At 38.3% G+C, this 20229-nt stretch overlaps 1 protein-coding gene across 1 annotated transcript in view; it reads right to left on the reverse strand.

The window, feature by feature from the left end:
• Positions 1 to 285: 285 nt before the first annotated feature.
• The window catches only part of LOC139708565 (protein Aster-B-like), a 60708-nt gene continuing 40764 nt past the window's right edge, over positions 286 to 20229 (reverse strand). Inside the window, exons 6-19 of the mRNA XM_071620508.1 lie at positions 14854 to 14957; positions 13993 to 14088; positions 12544 to 12624; positions 8884 to 9090; positions 8087 to 8198; positions 7072 to 7218; positions 6105 to 6223; positions 5226 to 5371; positions 4407 to 4510; positions 3760 to 3900; positions 3080 to 3170; positions 2225 to 2338; positions 1517 to 1637; positions 286 to 435 (exon numbers count right to left, since the gene is read on the reverse strand). Coding sequence (XP_071476609.1) covers positions 286 to 435; positions 1517 to 1637; positions 2225 to 2338; positions 3080 to 3170; positions 3760 to 3900; positions 4407 to 4510; positions 5226 to 5371; positions 6105 to 6223; positions 7072 to 7218; positions 8087 to 8198; positions 8884 to 9090; positions 12544 to 12624; positions 13993 to 14088; positions 14854 to 14957 — 1733 coding nt within the window. The remainder of the gene's footprint in view (positions 436 to 1516; positions 1638 to 2224; positions 2339 to 3079; positions 3171 to 3759; positions 3901 to 4406; positions 4511 to 5225; positions 5372 to 6104; positions 6224 to 7071; positions 7219 to 8086; positions 8199 to 8883; positions 9091 to 12543; positions 12625 to 13992; positions 14089 to 14853; positions 14958 to 20229) is intronic.

Below are 20229 nucleotides of genomic sequence, written 5' to 3' on the forward strand. Positions count from 1 at the left end.
CATCTCCCTTCATAAATCGGCCTCGAAACAGCTGCAACAGGCAAGACAGGATTGCAGAGGTCGAATTCCACAACGCTGCGATTGCACTTTATCCTCTGATGCACCTTAGGTAGGTAATCCCTCTCCAAAAATCAGGCTGCCAAAGAGGGCGCTGCTTACTTTTTTTCCCCTCAAACTCAAGTCATTGCTCTTGACCACGCTGAGGAAAAACTTCACGAAGATGCGATACACACACTCAAGCAATGACCTCTCGACATACATATCGGCGTGCACAGATTGCTGATGTTAAACTGTGACTGTGGGTCTTGAATGCGAGGTGTCATCTTTCGGTGGCGATCCTCCATCTTGGATGGTGGAGTCGAGGAGTTCCTGGATGTTGGGGATGAGGTCGCTGGAAGAGACGCCGTCGTGGAGTTCACTCAGGGTACTCTCCATCTGGTGTTTGGATGAAGCAACAAACAGGAGAGATAACCTCTTAATATGATTCTTATCTTTTTGATATTATGATTTAGCAAGCCGTAACAATGAAAAGCATCAAACCCTGGATTATGGCAGAGCAATCTCATACACAGAGTTTGGCCAAGCTGGTTTTCAGTTTGTCACAACATGGCGTGTATTCCTTTGTTTCATGCTTGCCTTACAAAGCATCATACCGCCATGATAGTTACGTTCAGATGACAAGCCTTAACCTCGAGGTTAAGCTCGTAGTTAGGGACCGTGTAGACGCACTCGTAGTTAGCTGACCTTGAGGTTAGCTTGATGTCAAGAGCCATAAGATATCTCAGGGTAAGCCCACTCACCACGAGCCGTGGGGGGTCCCCACTTGTAGAGAAGCACCTTGTGGACACAAAAATCAACAAACTCAAAGAGGCAGGATTTTAACCTTGAGGTATCCTAACCTCGAGGTTAAGCTTCGTCGTGTGGAAGCACGTCGAAGTTAGGGGGCAAGAGCTTAACCTAGAGGTTAGGGCTTGTCGTCTGAATGTAATTATTGTTACCCACAGGAGCAGAGTTGGCCACACTCTATGTGTAAACAGCACTGATTAATAGAGTTGTGTAGTGCCATCTCATGTTCTAAACCTGTACAGTTACATACTGCTAACCAACAGCGGCAAAATTTCAGCAATAAAACCTTGTGGATAATGATCCCTACCCAAATGTACGCCCCTCCTCTTCAAAATCAAAAAGGAATAGAAGTCTAAATGATATGATGTAGAAAATTCTAAATTTGAACTCATGATGCACGCACACACTTTTTAATACCATTTTCATCATCAAAATTGTTTATACAATCATTAATAAACAAATTAATGACACTATCATTAATAATATTAGCATTAGTCTTGTTATAGTTCTCATTATGACCTATGTTACTTGTTACTCCTACTCCTAGATATTTCATATCATTATCATTATTATTAATACTACTACTACTATCATCATCAGCATCATTATTATCATTATCATTATATTTCTGTCATCATAGTCGTCATCACTATCATTGCCATCTCCTCACCTGCTTGATAAGTTGGATGCAGAGATCCACGATGTCCCTCCACCGCTGCATCTCCCGGGAGTGGAGCTGCTGCTGCTGCTGAAGTAACACCGCCCAGTCCTTCTCTGTCTTTGGAAGCTCCCTGACCACGCCCACATTGGTGGGAGGGGAACGAAAATCAACAAGAAATATCACAGTCTATCCATTATCAAAAGCATGACAATAATGATCAGGTTAAATTTGTAAGACTAATGGAGACAACTTTCTCAGTTTAACTGCAAACACAACCAAGGCTGCCAATGTCTGCATAAAAAACAAACACACACACAAACATACCAAAACACCCAAACCACAACAAAAAGACAACAAAAACAACAACAGAAAACACACAACAAAACATGAAAATGTATAGAAAATAAAGGCAAATCCAATACAATATAGCCTGAAGGCAAAAATCCTATGTCCAATCAAATGAATGTTATACATTCTATTATTAAAGCAGCATTCGTAACATTCTGGTAACTGAAAAAAATTAAAATATCAGGATGCTCTGTTTTTTCTTTTTTGTTCAATTTTCCCAAAACTTCCTCCTGTGGTCTGGGGTCGTTCTTGTATTATGGTATTCAACTGCCTCATAAGTTTCTTTTTGAACTACACAGAGAATGAAAAAATGACGAAAGCATAATGGTGGAAGACCGTTACGTGTGAACGAAGACCCAGGTCACTCACCCAAGCTTCTTGACGAACTCCGCGCTCGACCACGCCTGCTTGTTCGACGCGCTCTCCTCGATGGATTTCAGTTGCAGGAACAGAGATACGTTGAATATGCACAATACTGCTAGTCTGTGTTTACAGATAGAAATGTAGAATGTGCACGACACACAACAAAAAAGAAAAAGATTAATTGGTGCTGCTTAAAGGGAATAAAAGGATATCACCTAGGTAGAAATTCCATATGTGAACATAAATCGTGACTGTTGTGAGCATATGAGGATTTCTCTCAAATTGACACTCATATTAAATGTTTCAAACTTTTTGCTGGGAGATTCCATAATGTTTGCAATCATACACCAGTATCTACATTATGTAGGCTTGCCATCCATCAATCCACAGTTCAAACTCTCCATTCGTCCACCTGTCCTTCCACCCATCCATCCTTCTATCTATAGCTTTCCCCAATTAATTAGTTGAACTTTCTGTCCATCCTTTTTCCTCTCTTTCCATCTATTCATTAGTCTACTTGTCCATCCACTCTTCCTTCTACCTTTCCCTCCATTCATTTGTCCATCTGCCCATCCATCCTTCGTTCGATCATTTCCTCCATCCATAAATTAATCTACCTGTTCATCAACCCTTTTTCGTAACTCTTCTTCCATTCATTCATTAGTCCACCCGCTCATCCATCCATCTTTCTATCTCTCTTCATTCATTAGTCTACTTGTCCAGCCACCTTTCCTTGTACATATCCTTCCATTCATCAGTTCTGTCCATTCATCCTTCTCCGATCTCAACCTTCATCTATTCAAAAGTCAACCTGTCCACCCATCCATCATCAATCCCTACATCTTCCCATTCCCTGCTCACATGACAGAGATGAATGCCATGGTGCTGTGAAGACTGATCTTGTTCTCTGTTGAAGGCTGGAACCAGACTGGGGTCAGGTTGGCAAGGAAACCTGAGAAGAAGAAGAATGCACTAAGATTAACAATTTGTGACTCTGTGCAAGATTAATTTAGTTGGCTTTATGGTGAGGTAAATGTACATTTCTCATGCACCTTACAATCATAACAAGAATTTGCAATATAGATGAAGTATATACAAGGAAATGTGTCAGAGCACGCTTGAATCAAATATGATGTAGTACATGTATATTCGTCAAACTTTGTAGCTTGCTTTCACAATAGTCCTGTGTGATTAACCACGTTCATTTTCACAATCTATATTTATTCAATTCTGACAAGGCTATGGTCAATACTGCCCATCGAAGCAAAATTTGCACTGCATATCCCCCCTTCCCCCCCCCCAAAAAAAAAGAAATGGCAAAAAAGAGAAGAAACAATCAAATCCAAACTATTGGGTTGCATCTTCTGTTGCCATGCCAACAAGGCCAACATCAGTCACACTTGTGTAGAAAGGCATCACTATTACAGATACACACAGATTTATGAGCTGACCATCACCATGTTAACGCAAAGCGTTCAGATACATGTGATTGACCAATGAATGAAGAGCTCCTAACAAACTTTGATGGTAACCATGGTCACCTTGTTGAGTACTGGGCTGTGATTGGACGTCTATTCTCCGCTTTTCCTCCGCCTCGTGGTTGGGATGCTGGGACCGTCTCTTCTTGCCTCTCCTCTTCTTCACTGGTACCGCTGTCTCCAGGTGATCCCGGACAAATTTGACTTGGAAAAAAAAGTGACAGAGAGAATATCAAAAAAGAATAAATAAGATGCTACGATTTTCTGTTTGTAAATCAACCGCTGACATATCACATGTAATACATACTATTTCCTTTTGGTAAATAGATAGTAGAGTGTAAACTCGACATTGAATTCTATTCATGTCAGCTTCCCTTGTGTAAAACATCTTCATTATCTTAAGTCGAATACCATTGATAAACTTGTCTGAGCAGCAGTGCAGCAAATGGTCGGCCCATGTGAAAGACTTTTTTAAAAGGACACTTGAACTACTCTCTTCTTTACACTTGAAGAATGTTATGTTTTTGTCGGTGTTGGTTTGTCTGTTTGCAAAATAACTCAAAAAGCTGTGAACGGATTATATGAACCTTACAGGAAAACTTGATAATAACACAAGGGAACAGATGATTGAATTTTGCTAGCGATTTGAGAATTTTTATGAATTTTTGAAGGATTTTATGATACATTTATAGCAGGCTTAGATCCCTTACCGAGTTCCCGCTCCCCCTGTTTGGTTCCAGACTCCACATTCCTGTCGATGAAGTTCTTGACGAGACCTAGGGCAGACTTCAGGAACTCCAGTCTCATGATGAATCTGAAGTGGCCAAAAATGTCAACAAAATTCATTTCATTTCACTTGCCTTTTATTTGTTTCCATGTACTTATTCATTTTCTATTCGTCAGGATTTTCCATTGGAAGAAATGTCACTCTGGGTACTTTAATAAAAAGAAATCCTGGTTGCTGTTCTGTCACATTTGTCATGCACAAAGAGATTTATCATAAATTTTGCCTTTGGCTACTTGAGCAACTAGGCAACTGCAAATATTGGTGTGCTTCATGGCATCCCATTTCACCAACATGGGAAAGATCACTCATTCACTGCTACAAATATAGACAATTTCTTCTGTAAACAGGGGTGTGAGAGTACTTGAAAAAGAGAAACAAAAAATTAAGAAATCTGAAACTAACGAAAAAAAAAAAGTTCGAAGTACATCAAACTGGAGCATTTCAATGCATTAGAGTTGCAAAAAAAAGTCTGAAAAGTGGGTTCTGGGCAAAGTAAAAAAAAAAAAAAAAGTCTGAAATCGGATCAAACAGTAAACTCTCGCATCCCTGTATTTATCATGAATATGATTTTACCTGTATATATCACGAATACGTTTTTTAAACATCTAATGAGTTGCCTGAAAGAAAAATACCCAAATAAATACAAAGTAGCATTATGAACGCAACAAGAACACGTCATGCAAACGTAATGGTCCTTGACTAGTGATCTATGGAGAAACTTTGGACTCTACAGTCCACTCACCTCAGTCTTGACTGTGTAGGAGAGACCTTGGTGAGAACGCGACAGGTGTGAACGTAGAAGTAGTCGCAGTAAGGCACGTTCTTGTTGTAGACCTCGTTTTCCACCACGTAGCACTGCCCCACTTTGCTCCAGTTCTTCTGGTACATCTGTTTGGGAAATAACACATCGCAGCTGTTACGATTTGAATTCAATGTTTTTCCCTGCGCTTTAACCCTTGAAACTACGAAGACGAAGAAGAAGAAGAAGAAGAAGAAGAAGAAGAAGAAGAAGAAGAAGAAGAAGAAGACGACGACGACGACGACGACGACGACGACGACGACGACGAAGAAGAAGAAGAAGAAGAAGAAGAAGAAGAAGAAGAAGAAGAAGAAGAAGAAGAAGAAGAGGAGGAGGAAGAAGTAGAAGTAGTCATGTAGAAGTAGAAGAAGAAGTAGAAGCATAGTAAAATAATGCCTCTGGCACCACTTCGTGGCGGCATAAATAGCAGTACTGGCAGTAGTAGTAGTGGTAAGAGTAGCACTTGTAGTAGTACCGGTAGTAGTAGTAGTAGTAGTAGTAGCGGTAGTAGTAGTAGTAGTAGCAGCAGTGGTAGTGGTAGTAGTCAGGGGTGGATCCAGGAATTTTGTACAGAGGGGGCGTGTTTACAAAATTAAGGGGGCGGGGTGCATGCACCCCTCCCTCATTTTTTTCTTTTTATTTCTTTTGTTTTAACAAAAAAATACTAAATAAAGGGGGGGGGGGGGGGCGTGCGCCCGGTGCGGTCCTTCCTGGATCCGCCACTGGTTGTAGCAATAGTAGTAGTGGTAGTAGTAGAAGAGGAAGATCTCTTGATCATTGGGGGATGCATCTTTCCATAATCTTATTTAAACATGTACTCACATGATTTTCCTCCACACCACAAGACTTGTACCCCAGCGAGGTGTTGAGGTGTAAGGTGTAGGTGATCTTCCTGGTGTCTCGGTCCGAGTCGTGCCTCGTCCACTCCCCAATATCAACATCTGAACGACCACGTGGGAGAGAAAGAGAGAGCAGAGTGGTATGGGTCAGAACTCAAAGGATATACATCAAATTTCCTCTCTCACCATCATCTCAAAATGGTAATGGGGCTGTATGTGCACAGTTTGCCCACAGCAGAGTTTGGTAAAATACTATGGCAGGCTAAACTTGGCCCACAGATTTAAGGTACTGTAATTGTTTAAATCGACAAAAATTAACAACATGGCAATCTATTTTCCTGCACTTAAAAGCATCAATGTATTTTGAAAGGTGATTCAGTAAACATTCTTTAACCAATGATTACTTAAACTGGAAACATATGGTTAATGAATACCAGTAGAGATTACCTAATCCCCTATTCCTATTCATGTCATTGCAGTCTTCCAGGTGGCCTGAGGCTCACTGCTACATCTGGGCAAGCTTACCAACTTCAGGTCAAGTTCGGATGGCTGACTGAATGCTGATGAAAATGCTTGGCCACATAAAGGATTACCTCCTTGTCTGTTCTATTTCATATTATATTACATTAATTTTGTACTATTTCTTGTCTTTGTTTTTTTCACTGAATTAATACAATAATTAGATAACATAAATTTCCTCATGCTCAAGTCCTTGTTCACAATCCAAAACTCAGAAGTCCAGCATTTTCTACTTTCAGGCCAGGGAGACTGTTTTTTTTTTTCATAGCACATGATTAATCAATGACTATAATTCCGTCTTTCCTCTATTTCTTTCTCTTTTCTATGCTGTGAGTCAACATTATAGATACCCCCTATCATTGATATTACTATTATTATCATTACTACTATCATCATCATCATTAGCAATCTTTTCTTTTTCAATCCTTTACCTGTAGCCTTCCTGTACTCCAGGAACTGCTTCATAAAGGGGTGTTGATTGCTGTACATAGCAGCAAAGAGTTTGTCCACTGGAATGTTGAAGACCTCGTTCACCAGCTCCTTGCCTCCAAAGTCCATTGAACTCAAAGGATCTGGAACTGACACATTGATGAAAAAAAAAAACAAAAACAAAATGAAGCGAGAAGGAACATGTATCTAACCATTGTGTGTGCTTCTGTGTGCTTTGATTTGTAAGTTCAGTTTATTGAGAGGTCCACATTTCTACAAGCTTGTCTTTTATATGGACCTCTTTTTTGCAATAAGAATGAGTTTGAACAAGTAGTTTCTTATAGGTTATGTACTTGCCAAATTTTTCTTCTGCTTTCAAATGCATGTTCATGTATTTTGTATTACATTGATTTGTTGTAACTGCTGTATCTAAAAGAATGGTGATATTGGAAGTAAAATTCTATTGGATTAAGTATTTGAAAAAAAAAAATTAAGCCACTGTTGAGCGTAATTCCCATTTTTCTTCTAAAACCCTAGCCAGGCCTTGCAGGGTAGGGTTACTGAAAGCACTATTTAACAGTTTTTCCTATTTGTAACAGATATGAACAACATGGCCCTATATGCTACATGAGTCCATGATGTTGATTACTAATGAAATTATGGGAAAGAACAAATTAGAGCTGAAAATAAATGGCAAATTGGAAATGGAAAATTTGTTAAATGGGATACACTTCACTCAATATTTCCCACAGCCAGAAGTGTCAGAACAGACCATTCACTGATTCATGGAAACCTTTTTTTTTTCTGTCAGCAAGTCTTACTTAACAGAGAAACAAACAAACAAACAAATAAACACGGTAACAACCCACACAAAGAAACACAAAAACTACAAAAACTAAAGACCCTAGAACAACAAAAATCCAACCTACAAATAAATACATCTTGTGTTCTCTTCTAACTCAACTCTCCACTCAGAGCGGTGAAGACACTAAAACAAGACCTCACCAGTCTCCTTACCTTCTCCCATGTCTGAGCTCTCATCTAACGCACCATCTGGCTCCACCTTCTTCTCCTGAGATGGGACCGTCATGGTGAGACCATTCGAGGCATCATCTGTCTGCGAGTCCTCCTGACAAAGCAACACATAGAGAGACTGACCAATTGGCTGCAAGGCCATTTTGCATATTCATAAGTCATGAGTCTCAAGTTTCTGAAATTCTCTTCTCTGATTGGCTGAAAGTTTATGAAAAGTGTGAGCTGAAAGCACCTTAATTTTAAATTTTTCTCTTTTTTTTCTGATAAAGTAGAGGGAGGTGAATATAATAGCATCTACATCCCTTCAATATGAGAGTCTATTAACATTTAAGATGTCAATCAGCATTGTTAAAACTATACAGCTTCACTATATCACATCAAATGTCAAGCACATCAAATCTTCAGTTCCAATCATAACTTGAAGATGTGGCGGTGTATGAATTGCACAATTAATACTGAAAATTTGAGCCACAGTAGGCCACTAAAGAAATCTCCTACACCACCAGTAATGTGTGTATCCAAGCTTTTCTGTCTGTTTTGATATAATCTCAGTTTATTCTTATTTCAATTTTTTGAATAGCAAATTCTGAGCAACAAATTGACATCAGAAGCAGCATTGCTTGGCATTATGTGTGCTTCAAAAGTATCATAAAACTTCCCCCTACATATATCCTAGACCTTTGTCAGTATAAATCACTAAGATCTGCTCCCTTTCAACCCCCCCCCCCCCCCCCCAATCTAATATGGTGACCAGGCAGGTTAGAGGTTCAAACCCCCACCTTGGAGGCATTGAAGACCTCGTCCAGACTCTGGTCCTCAGAGCCCAGACTCTGGGAGACATCCTCCGTGCTGTCCTCATTCAGCTGGGCCATGGGGTCGAGTCCTTCCGCCTCCATGAACTCCGCTGGAATCTCCTCCCCCTGGATACCGAGATCGCTGCCGTAGTTACTGTGCACCCAGGTCCAATACTCTGAGGACGGCATAGTCTGAGAAAGTACAAGAAAACACACAAACAAAGAAAAAGTGTGAATTGATGCTTCTTGCATGGAGCATGACATTGGAGTAGCATTAGGAGAACACAATGAATACTTGAGATTTCCAACATGAAATGTTGCACATGGGATTATCACGCTCACACTTGTGCAATGTCCTTGATGCAATATACAATGATAAAAAAAACGAGACATGAAAACTCGTCACATTGAGGACGAGTTAGGTGATACGCTTGGGGTCATCAGATGACAGTCATCTGTGATCGACAAAGAAAAGAATGTGATATAGGCACCTTGAAGTTATATTGAGCGTGCAAGCGAAACCGTTTCTGTAACCACTCGGCCACGGGTCATCCACGGAAATGGTAAGACAAAAAAAAAAAACAATGTATAGATATAACAGGGGGAAAGTCAATGCCCACTCAACTAACGTGGCCGTGTGAACATCTACAATGTATTGCATTGCTAGACGGAAAAGCGGCCTTGTAACGACTGAGGTCGCTATGCCATTTCTGGCAACTTGGGAAAAATACGTCCCGCTGACATAAAACCTATAATCGGCTGGTTTTGATACCTTGCCTTTAATCACAATTTTCAGTGTAATGACGTCATCAAATTACAAAACAATGACATCGTCTTGAAAGACAGTTGTTCAAAGTACAACACCTCAGTCGTCGTCATTACATACTATGATCGGTTTGACAAAGTCAACCTGCAAAGTTTTGCTGCAGTCGAAGCAATGTAGTCTCCAACACACAAAAAAGAGGGATATGGCGTGTGTGTGTGTCTGTGTGTGTATAGGTGCGTTTATATACGAACGTGATTTCTACATGGACGAATATGTAATACAAAATTGAAAAAAAAAGTAAAATAGCTAAGTATTTTGTTTCGTGATCTTGTGGGGTTCGAACCCGCAACCTCACGTCTCTGAGACGTCGCCTTTAACCACTCGGCCATACGTCTCGACGGGAAAATATGGGGAACGTAAACTTATGTATGTGAAAGATACATGAGGAATCGTTTTGTCCACATTCCATTTTCATTTTCAGTTTTAAACTGCAAAATTGTCAATCTGATAAAGAGATTTCAAAGACTAAAATGCATGATTACTGCAGCTTATTGTCACAGCTACAACATACTAAAGTTTCAGAGGAAATGAAGCAAAACTAGCTGAGATAAAGGTGCTTAAACGTTGTCAAGTCAATGCATGGTTTAAAAAAAAATCACCTCCCATAGACATAACACGTAAACTTGTCCGATTTTGCGTGTTTACCTTTAATCACAATTTAAAGTATGATGACGTCATCAAATTTCAAAACCATGACATGGACTTGAAAGGCAAATGTTCAAAGTAAAACATATCTGAATTTGGGGTGATATTAAGCTTAAACAATAGAGATATGAGTAAATGAATGTCAGAAACAGTACCTCAAAAAAATTAATTCCACTTTTTTGATTTCAGATGATGATATGATGACGTCATGAGTTTTCCTGGCAATATTGGTACTTGAAACGTTATTTTCAATTCATATGCTTTTGTAATATGCAATAGAAATATAGGGTCACCAGACGTTTTAAAGAGCTATGGCGACATAAACAAAAACATGTTTTTTCACTATATTTGCAGAAAGACGCGCGCGCGGAATTTCATTTTTGACGCCAGTGCATTCCTTTGTTATAGGTCAAAATCGATCGGAAATCAATGGATATTGTTACTCAAAGTATCAGAAATCCAAATCAGTCAAAAAAATTGCATTTTCATGTTGGTTACGCCCTCTGCGCGCGAAATTGCGCGGACGGACGCGCACGCGAGAAAATGTTTGAAACGCTTAAAATTGTCTGAAACTTCGAGATTTCCCATTGGGAAGTCGTTTTGAGCCTTTTAAAATTTTGACGCGCGCAAACGCGCGCGTAATGATGACCTTGGTAACTAGCGTTAAAAAGTAAGATAGAGCCTGACCTGAACTTTATGTCCACCGAAAATGATACAGAAATGATATCTAGTTATGAAGTTATGATCGATCATGTGACAAGGTCCGAAAATCACAAAATGGCGCCTAGATGACGTCATAGATATGTTACTGTCATGAAAACCTTATTGTGCCCAGATATTGTTATGAGACATGTTGACTGATAATGTCATGTCATTCCGTAATGTCATTGTTGAGATATTGACGACACAAAATGTGGCAGAAAGAAAGAAGAATTAAAAAAAAGAGAAATTTTGACAATCACAATAGGTGATACGCTGATAGCGTATCACCTAATTAATGACCACTTGAATTGTCAGAGACCACTTAAAAATTTTGATGCACAAAAAGAGTCAAGCCTGAAAAAAAAATCTTAATTGGAGGGAGCAGGCATATAGAATAGCTCCTTGCTAGGCTGTAGGGAAAGATACATCCGTGAATTTTAGTTCATTACAGAAACAGTCGAGTCACAACATGTATTCTTTTGTAAGTATATAGCTAGATCACAAAGTTGGATTGGGAGGGCATTTTCAACATCTCATAGTGTTGCAAAATTGTGGTCCTAAGATGTAATTTCTATTCTACAAAGCAATAGGCATGATTCCCATTAAATTTCTCAGTGATTAATGACACAAGGCTCATGCAGGACAAAATAGCTGTGTCATCAACACTCCCGTGCTCAAAGGATGGCATGTCGTCCAGCATGACGGGACAAAATAAGTGACCAGTATAAACAAGTGGGTTCAGGGACATTTTTTGTTTTGTTTTGTTTTGCCTCCCACACAAGTATCAATGTCATGAATGGGATGAGTTATTGAGTATAAAATGTCCATGTCTATTCAGAATAGTTTAGTTGATTCCCACGAAAGGACGTAAAAATGATGATTAATACCTTCAAAGCCAATGACACATCCTCACCAGGATATGTAGCACTACTGAATACTCATCGGGAGTACAAGGATGCAACACAAAATTATACATACGGGCCTACACAACGTACTCGGTCTTAGGTCATCAACAAACAGTTTCCCATGTATTCACACTATCTGAAGTCAAGAAGTTCTATAAATCACATGTCCCTAACATCTGGAATTGGATTCCATCAAATATCAGTACTGCATCCTGACACAAAAACTTTAAAAACATACCTGAAGACTTACTCAAATCATTAATATTCCAGCCATTTCTTTTCATAATACAGTTGACTCCCATTTCAACAAAGACCTCAGGACTGGCATTTTCCTTTCATTATATTGAAATTTTGTTATAACTGAACAAATAAACAATAAAAAATATAGAGCTGATAATGTTGGGGCCTGAATCTTTACTCCCTTGTAACAAGAATTTCATAATAACTATGTTCATTACAATGGGAGTGCACTATATTGCCTTTGAACCTCACTGTGTAAGTGCAAGAGGAGAGTCTGCAATTGAACGCAGCGTCAGTATCATCAGTTTTGAGTCAAATTATGATTACCTGCTCTAGGAGAGCGTTCTGCCATATCCTGAAGAGAAGGAGAAAGGATTTCTCTCTTGACATGAAGGATGTGAAGAAATACTGCAAAAAGAAGAAAAGCAGGAAAACGATGATCACTAAATAAAATACTAGACCAGTTTAAGGAACAAATGAATATTCAAATCACAAACATTGAATAATGCCTCCGGCCCCCTTCGGGCGGAGGCATAAAAATCTTTGAGAAGACAAGAAATTGTTTCCTATTTCAGTCTAACATACTCTTTATACCTTTTAGAACAGCAATGAAACTTTTGTAGATGGAGACCTGATAAGCTCAAAACAATATGGGTGAATAGGAACAAAATGATTTCTTGCTTCTTTTCTAAAATGCAGTACACGATTACTTTCCCTGCATGTTTCACCTTTTGTTTTTGTTTTCATTTCCATTATGAAAAAATTTAGACAACTTTCAGAATCTTGACTTTCTAATGAAATTCAATATACAACATTATGCAATTTCCTATTTAGGTAAAATATAACAATTACCTTGGGAAAAGTAAAAGCAAATTTAATGCAACAATAAAAAAAAATGGTTTTAAGGAATATTCCATAGATATTCAGATACACAGTATAACATCGCTGGTGCGACAAGACCTCATATCTACAAAATGTCCAATGTTCAAGAGAGCCAAAAGACATTGCGGCCAAAGCACTATAGTGAATGGGACAGCCTTTCCTTTGACATGCCATGGTGGCTTCATTTTTAGGGTAAGACAGTTAGGATTTGAAAAGGACATCACTTAACCCATTACTTGACCATCATTCCTAAAAAGTCGTTTTCACCAAAATTTCAGATACAAGGTCTTGTCACCCCAGCGACAAAAACTCAACATTGGAAGAAGTAGAAACACAAGTGTACAATAACCGCCTGCAGTTTCTCTTCCTCCAATATGATACGACTTTCTCATATCAAATTGCTTGCTCTCGACAAACAAAGCCTGAGCATTTGACACTAGTTTCTTCAGCACAGAGTGCACAATTTCTTTTCTACCATACATCACCAGGCTCAGAGTGATGTATATGCATAAAGATAGAAAAAAAAAAGAAAAAAAGATTGAAGGTTGATTTACATATTTACACAACATCTGTACATTCACACACACCTATTCTACTTTCTATGGTACAATGTGCCTGGTTGATACTGTTTGTTGACTATCGCTAGTCACCTGAGGGAAACCACGAGGGGTCGGCATCTTTTGCCCTTTTTTGTTTTGTTTGGTTTTGTTTTGTCTTTTTTTTGGTGTGGGTAGGTACTATTGCCGGTGGACAACTTCATCGGGTTAGCATCCTGCTCTTTGCGATTAAATAAATTAAGTGGGATCTCTTATAACACATGGGACCTCCTTTCAATGTCCCATGCAAGGGACAGATTTACACACATGCGATACATAGCTCGGGTACGATTCCTACCTTTTCGCTGTCCGTACTGATCTGTATGGCATTTGGAATGAAGCGAATGGTTCTCTCTTTCGTGATGGCTGTCACGTCCTTGAAGCGGATTGTCAGCTGTCAAAGAGAGAAAAACAAAGAAGTCAAGTAATAAAAATGGATTATTGTTTATCCATGTTGGAGATAATATGTTGTAAACATATCAAAATAACAATTTTTACAATGCAGTTTGACTCTATCAAACAAATAGTATACCTCATGTTAAACACAAATATATTGATATTCATGTAAGAACTGAATCACAATGAGCACTTATCCCTGTACAAATAAAAGAAAATAAATGAATAAATAGATAAATAACCAATCTTGCATATCATAAATGTAGCATCAATATGTAAGATTAATGCTGGATGGAGGCAATCTTGTGCTACAGTCAGGGAACATACCAGTAAAATCTGAAAATGCTGCATGCATTTCAAACCTTGATATTAAAGACATTATGAAATCCAGAACATTTATAACTATAAATACACTTAAAGGGATGCTAGACAAACTGTCTTTTCACTGATATCACTTTGCAAAGATGTCACATGGTGAACTTTGTCAAGAAGTGAAATGAATGCGGGAAGACAAAGTTGAAATGTGTGAGAAAGAAGTGACAGGATTTCAAATTATAAATGGATGCAGAAAAACTCTGAGAAGACTACACAATAGAGTTAACAGCACGAATGTTTAGTCTAAAGCCAAAAAGGGGAAAAAGAGGGAGGGGATTAACCAAACTCTTTAATACAAATAAAATATTTCATACATTTGAGATAAAGAGCAAGGAGAAAAACAAAAAAAACAAGCAAACCAACAAATGCCACGTCAATGATGCGTTACCATGGTTTCCCATTTGAAGATGTTGGCATAGAAACACAGCCATCCCTCAGTGATAAACATCCTGCCATGGACGAGGATATCCTTCTGGAGCGCGCAGGAGTAATCTGGACAGAAATGAGGAAAATAAATGGGATTAATTAGAGATCATTTCTACATCCCATCATGTCAAACATTCATGGAGGGCATACCTTCAACATTCCATACATCCATACGACAAGACTTTATAAAAGAATAGGAAAAAAACCCAAACCAAAAACACCCCAAAAACATGGGGTACTCCCCCCCCCCCCCCATAAAAGGCACTGAATTATTTGGTTTTTGATGACCAAATTTCTACAGGTAATGACAATAGTTGGGTAGTATACCAATGGACAACACTGTCATTGATTGTATAATAAAAAGCTGTTGAGTCATTATCATAGTGATGGCACCTAACAAATTCCCTTGACCAAGACTATCCCACAATTTTGCCAGGTGGACTTTGCAACGTGGCATTTGACAGACTTGGACCCAGAGACAAGATGGACTTTGGAGTACAGATTCTTATAATTCATTTCAGCCACTCTGACCCTTCAGACAATGCAAAAATGAACAGACTGAGTTTTGGGTTGGTCAACTGGAATTTGGACTTTCCTGTAATTAAGAATTCTAAATGGCATGCTGTCGCGGAGTGACAAGACCTTCTATCTAAAATTTTGTGAAAATTACTTTTAAAAAAATTAAATGTCAAACAATCAGTAACTGTTGACTGATGTCCTGTCCCAATCCAAACTGTCTAAACCTCCACAAAGACACCACCACGGCATGTAAAAGAAAAGGGGATATCACTTTTTATTGTGCTTTGCTTGGCTGCAATGTTTTTTCACTTTCCTGAACATTTGACTTCTGTGAGATGCAAGGTTTTGTTATCCCAACAGCGCTGTTAATTTAGTTCTATCAGCACATCTCAGAAAATGTCTGACAAATTTCAGCACATATCTGCATTGGTACATATACTGCGAGATCCACTTAGTTTAGACTATAATCCTTTCTAGCAATGGCAATATTAAGAAATACTGTATACAAGCTCATATTTTCCCATACAGGTATTTTCGCAAGATGTTGTTTCTGCGAGTTGACACACGCTGTTGTATAAAGTGCACTATTAACCTAGTACATGGTGACACTTTCGCATGGTTAAATTTGTGGTCCAACACTGATTCGCAAAAATTAAACCCTTGCGAAAATAACAGCTTATACAGTACTGTGAAGTCCATGAAGTCTTCACTAATGTCTGCTCTGTGTGTGTGTGTGTGTGTGTGTCAGTCAAGAACTACTGATTTCAGCTGGCTAGCAGACGAGTCAAGACACAGGAAAAGAAATTATGCCGAACAAAAAACGCACCAAAACAATGAAAACATAAACGGAAACAATGGAAACAAAATTAACAGATTAATAAAGAGATAAAAAGATGGACAGAAAGAAAGAAAGAGACAGACAGACAGACAGAGACACAGGCAGAAAGAGAGAAGAAAGAGAGAGAGAAGAGTTGAATATTGTCATAATGACTCTCATCAAATGCAGAAAGTATCTATTTGCTGCCTGAAGATAAGGGAAATTATCTTTGCTTAATGGGCTGTTACGGCAGATTACTGTGAGCCCATTTCCTCCGAGATACATACTACCTCGCCCAGTCTGATATGAGTGCCACAACATCCCAGTACAAATAGCACTTCAACAGTGCCTTTTCACATACTTTCATTTAAAGGAGCACTCCGGATGATTTTCAGACTTTATAGCAATTGAATATCAATAAATTGGTTACACTGGGTATGGAGTTTCAGAATTTTATAGTGATTGCAATGAGGAAATATTTTTAAAGAATTAATGTTTTCAAAATTCACAACAAATCACAATGAATATGAATGACAACACAGCAGCTTCTCAATATTGGTTTATCTGATCAATGACCACAATAATTCTACAAATCTATCATGGCACTATAGATAGACGTACTACATAATGTGAAATTATGAAAATTGTCTAGAATTCCCGTTTAAGGCAAAAAATAGGAGGGAGAGAAAAAACTGACGATGTTAATTGATTTCATGTCTGCTGATGTATTCATAATAACAGCTTGGGTACTGAAATTTAGAAGTATGACAAATGCAAGAAATATTTAATTTTAGCCTATGGAGAGGAAATGATCTAATACCTATCATTTAAGATATCTCACTCCAGATGTATGATTTGCTCGTATATCAAAAAGGATCCACATAGACTTGGAATTGCGCAAAGTATCTTGACACAGCTAAACCCTTTTAGTAATCCATCCTTGGATTTTGTTTCTTTTTAATTCTATGTGTAATCATCAGTCTCGATGAGTCCCATGCAATTTGTCGTCATCAGTCTCGATGAGTCCCATGCAATTTATCCTCATGCCTATCAGGATATGATTAATTTCAACATTTTATTGAAAAGTCCTCAAAATTCATTATGAATCGAGAATATGGTGAGCCGCAGTCACTTTTAGCATGAAAATTGTGGTTATAATATTTCTCTGAAACTGACCCAATTTTTTTTTGGTCTCTTTTATCAACTCTGCCAAGGAAGGAGGTTATATTTTTATTGGTGTTTGTTTGTTTGTTTGTCTGCATGCAAATTAACTCAAAAAGTTGTGAATGGATTTGGATGAAAATCATGGTTTAAATATTTTCTTTTGTCTCAATTACCTCCACCAAGGAAGGAAGTTATATTTTTTCTTGCTGTTTGTTTGTTTGTTTGTCTGTTTGCAAAATAACTCACAATTTGTGAATTTGGATGAAACTTATAGGAAAAGTTGATTATGACACAACTACATGTAACAGATGGTTAAATTTTCATAGTCATCCCAGAATTTTTTTAAATAGATTTTTGAAGGATTAAAAAAAAAATCTTTTGGAAGATTGGGTCAATGAACTTGGGAGTTCAAGCTGCGCATACAATGTATTTGAGATTTGCATTATATATATTATGTTATGTGCACTAAGGTGCATGGTCTGCTGAAGGTGAAGAGCTATGCTGTATGTAGCTGGAAGCTGATGACATAGACAAAAGACTTAAAATTTCAAAATTGGGCGGAAATAAGCTGCTTGGTGAAGGTCTGCCCTCTCTGAGTGCTCTTCTAGTTGTTCATCTTCTTTTCTTTTTTTGATAAAAATTCTAGCGGTTTCCACCAACTGAATGATTGTCAAATTCACTTTTAACCTTTCTGGATTTCACAGAATTTTGATTCTATATTCTAGTTTAACTGCAAGCTTCCAATTTCTCACAGAGTTTGTCATCGGAACATGGGTTGGAAGCCATTATATAGCTCACTTTTAACTCTGATTTACATTGTATGTGTTGTAAATGGTGGAGAAAACTGATGTGAAAATTCTGAGAAAAATCAAATCCCTGTGCTTAAGTTCTGAGAATTAAAGACCAAGTAGCATTATAGGGATTCCTGCTATGGGAAGGCTGGCATGGCTATATTCTCTATTGAGAATCCTCTTTAAAGGACAAGTTCACCTTCATGTACATGTGGATTGAGTGAGTGCAACAATATTAGTAGAACACATCAGTGAAAGTTTGAGGAAAATCCGACAATCCGTTCAAAAGTTATGAATTTTTTAAGTATCTGCGCAATTACTGCTGGATGAGAAGACTACTACAGTGTGTGATGTCACATGCGTGCAACGATACAATAAAGATAAAAAGAGAATTTCACAAAATTTTACTTTTTGAATAAAGTGCACATTTTTTGGACTTGTTATTGATGTATGTTAAGGATAATATTATTCCCCTTGCCTTCTGAAAGAGAGAAGTCGAGTGTTCTTTTGTTATGCGAGAAAAGTGAAAATAAGGTGAATTTTCTTTATACTTTCTTTATACCGTTGTACTCATGTGACATCACAAGCTATAGTAGTCTTTTCATCCAGCCATGACTGACCAGAAAATTAAAAAATTCATAACTTTTGAACGGATTGTCGGATTTTCCTCAAACTCTCACTGATGTGTTCTACTAATATTGCTGCATTCACTCAACCCACATGTCTATGAAGGTGAACTTGTCCTTTAACGAATTGTGTGTACATGTGTGTACAAAGTGTAGCTTTATCACTGATATCTCTACACACACAGCCAAAGAATCTCAACCGGAGTGGACAGGTACAGATGAGCTTTACGCTTTGACATGCATCGCTTTCACAGAGACTCCAACCCAAAGCACCTTCTGATCTGGAGATTCTCCCGCCTGAAACCCCTCGCAAACGGGAGACTCCAAGTTGATGGGTGCGAAGCGCGAAGTTCCTAGGGTTCCAGATGATCTCTGGTGCTATTTAAGGCTTATTTTCTTCAACATACAATAGAAATGAGTAAGAAATCCTTTCCAACGGGAGACAAAGAGCCAGGGCAGGAGAAATGAAACCTCAAGCAGGAGAACGGGAGATTTTGCAAAAATGGGTATTCGGCGGGAAATCTCCCATCGAAAACGGGAGAGTTGGAGTCTCTGCTTTTAATATTCATTCACTGACATGCAAGCAGGCTGCGGATACGAGGGTCTTGAAGTGATAAGAAGTGATCCACTATACTGCTATGACATATCTTTCAACACAACCTCTTACTGCGGCGAGAATGCTGCATTGTATTTGGAATGAGCAATACAAGCATCACAAAAAATCTACATAGTTTGAACACAACTTGAGGCCAATATGAAGAAATTGCAAAGATTATTCAAATGACAATTTTTTTTTTCTAACAGATTCAAGTACTTTTAAAATTTCAAACTGATCTGGCTTTTTTTGTTTGTTTGTTTGTTAGCATGTATGTTGGAAACTATTCTTTGATAGTTTCCGTTATACATAGCTGTATGGTTAATACTTAACTCTCAAAAGCTGTCATTTATACAATGTACGTGTACGCTGTATCTCCGCTGTACTTGTTTCAGTGATGCTAAGAAGATATGACAGCTAATTTTGTTTCATATTACAGTCCTTGACATTCTATCGCCCTTCACATTCTATCAGCACTTCAATATTAATCCTCTATTGACCTTCAAGAGATGACTGTGCTGAACATACACAATATTGGTGATAATGTTTCATGGTTTCGTGCTATCATGGTAACACATGTCTCTCTGTCTATCGCCCTGAGAGAAAACCTGATTCCTCTATCGCCTCGGCGCATTCGCCACTTGAACTTTGGTACTACTGGTATGAGGTATAAGATAACAATGGCTTGTACAGATAACACTGGAGCAGCTGAGAACTCTCTGTTAAAAACATGTCTTAAGTCACTGCATCCCTCTTTTTAAAAGATGATACGCACGTTTGTCATGAGAGAAGGGGCGGTCTTTATTGAATTTCTTTTCGTAAAAAC

The sequence above is a fragment of the Diadema antillarum genome, unplaced genomic scaffold, assembly GCF_040938485.1.
Source record: "Diadema antillarum isolate AM-2024a unplaced genomic scaffold, OU_Dant_1.0 seq00001348_RagTag, whole genome shotgun sequence".
NCBI lineage: Eukaryota > Metazoa > Echinodermata > Echinoidea > Diadematoida > Diadematidae > Diadema > Diadema antillarum.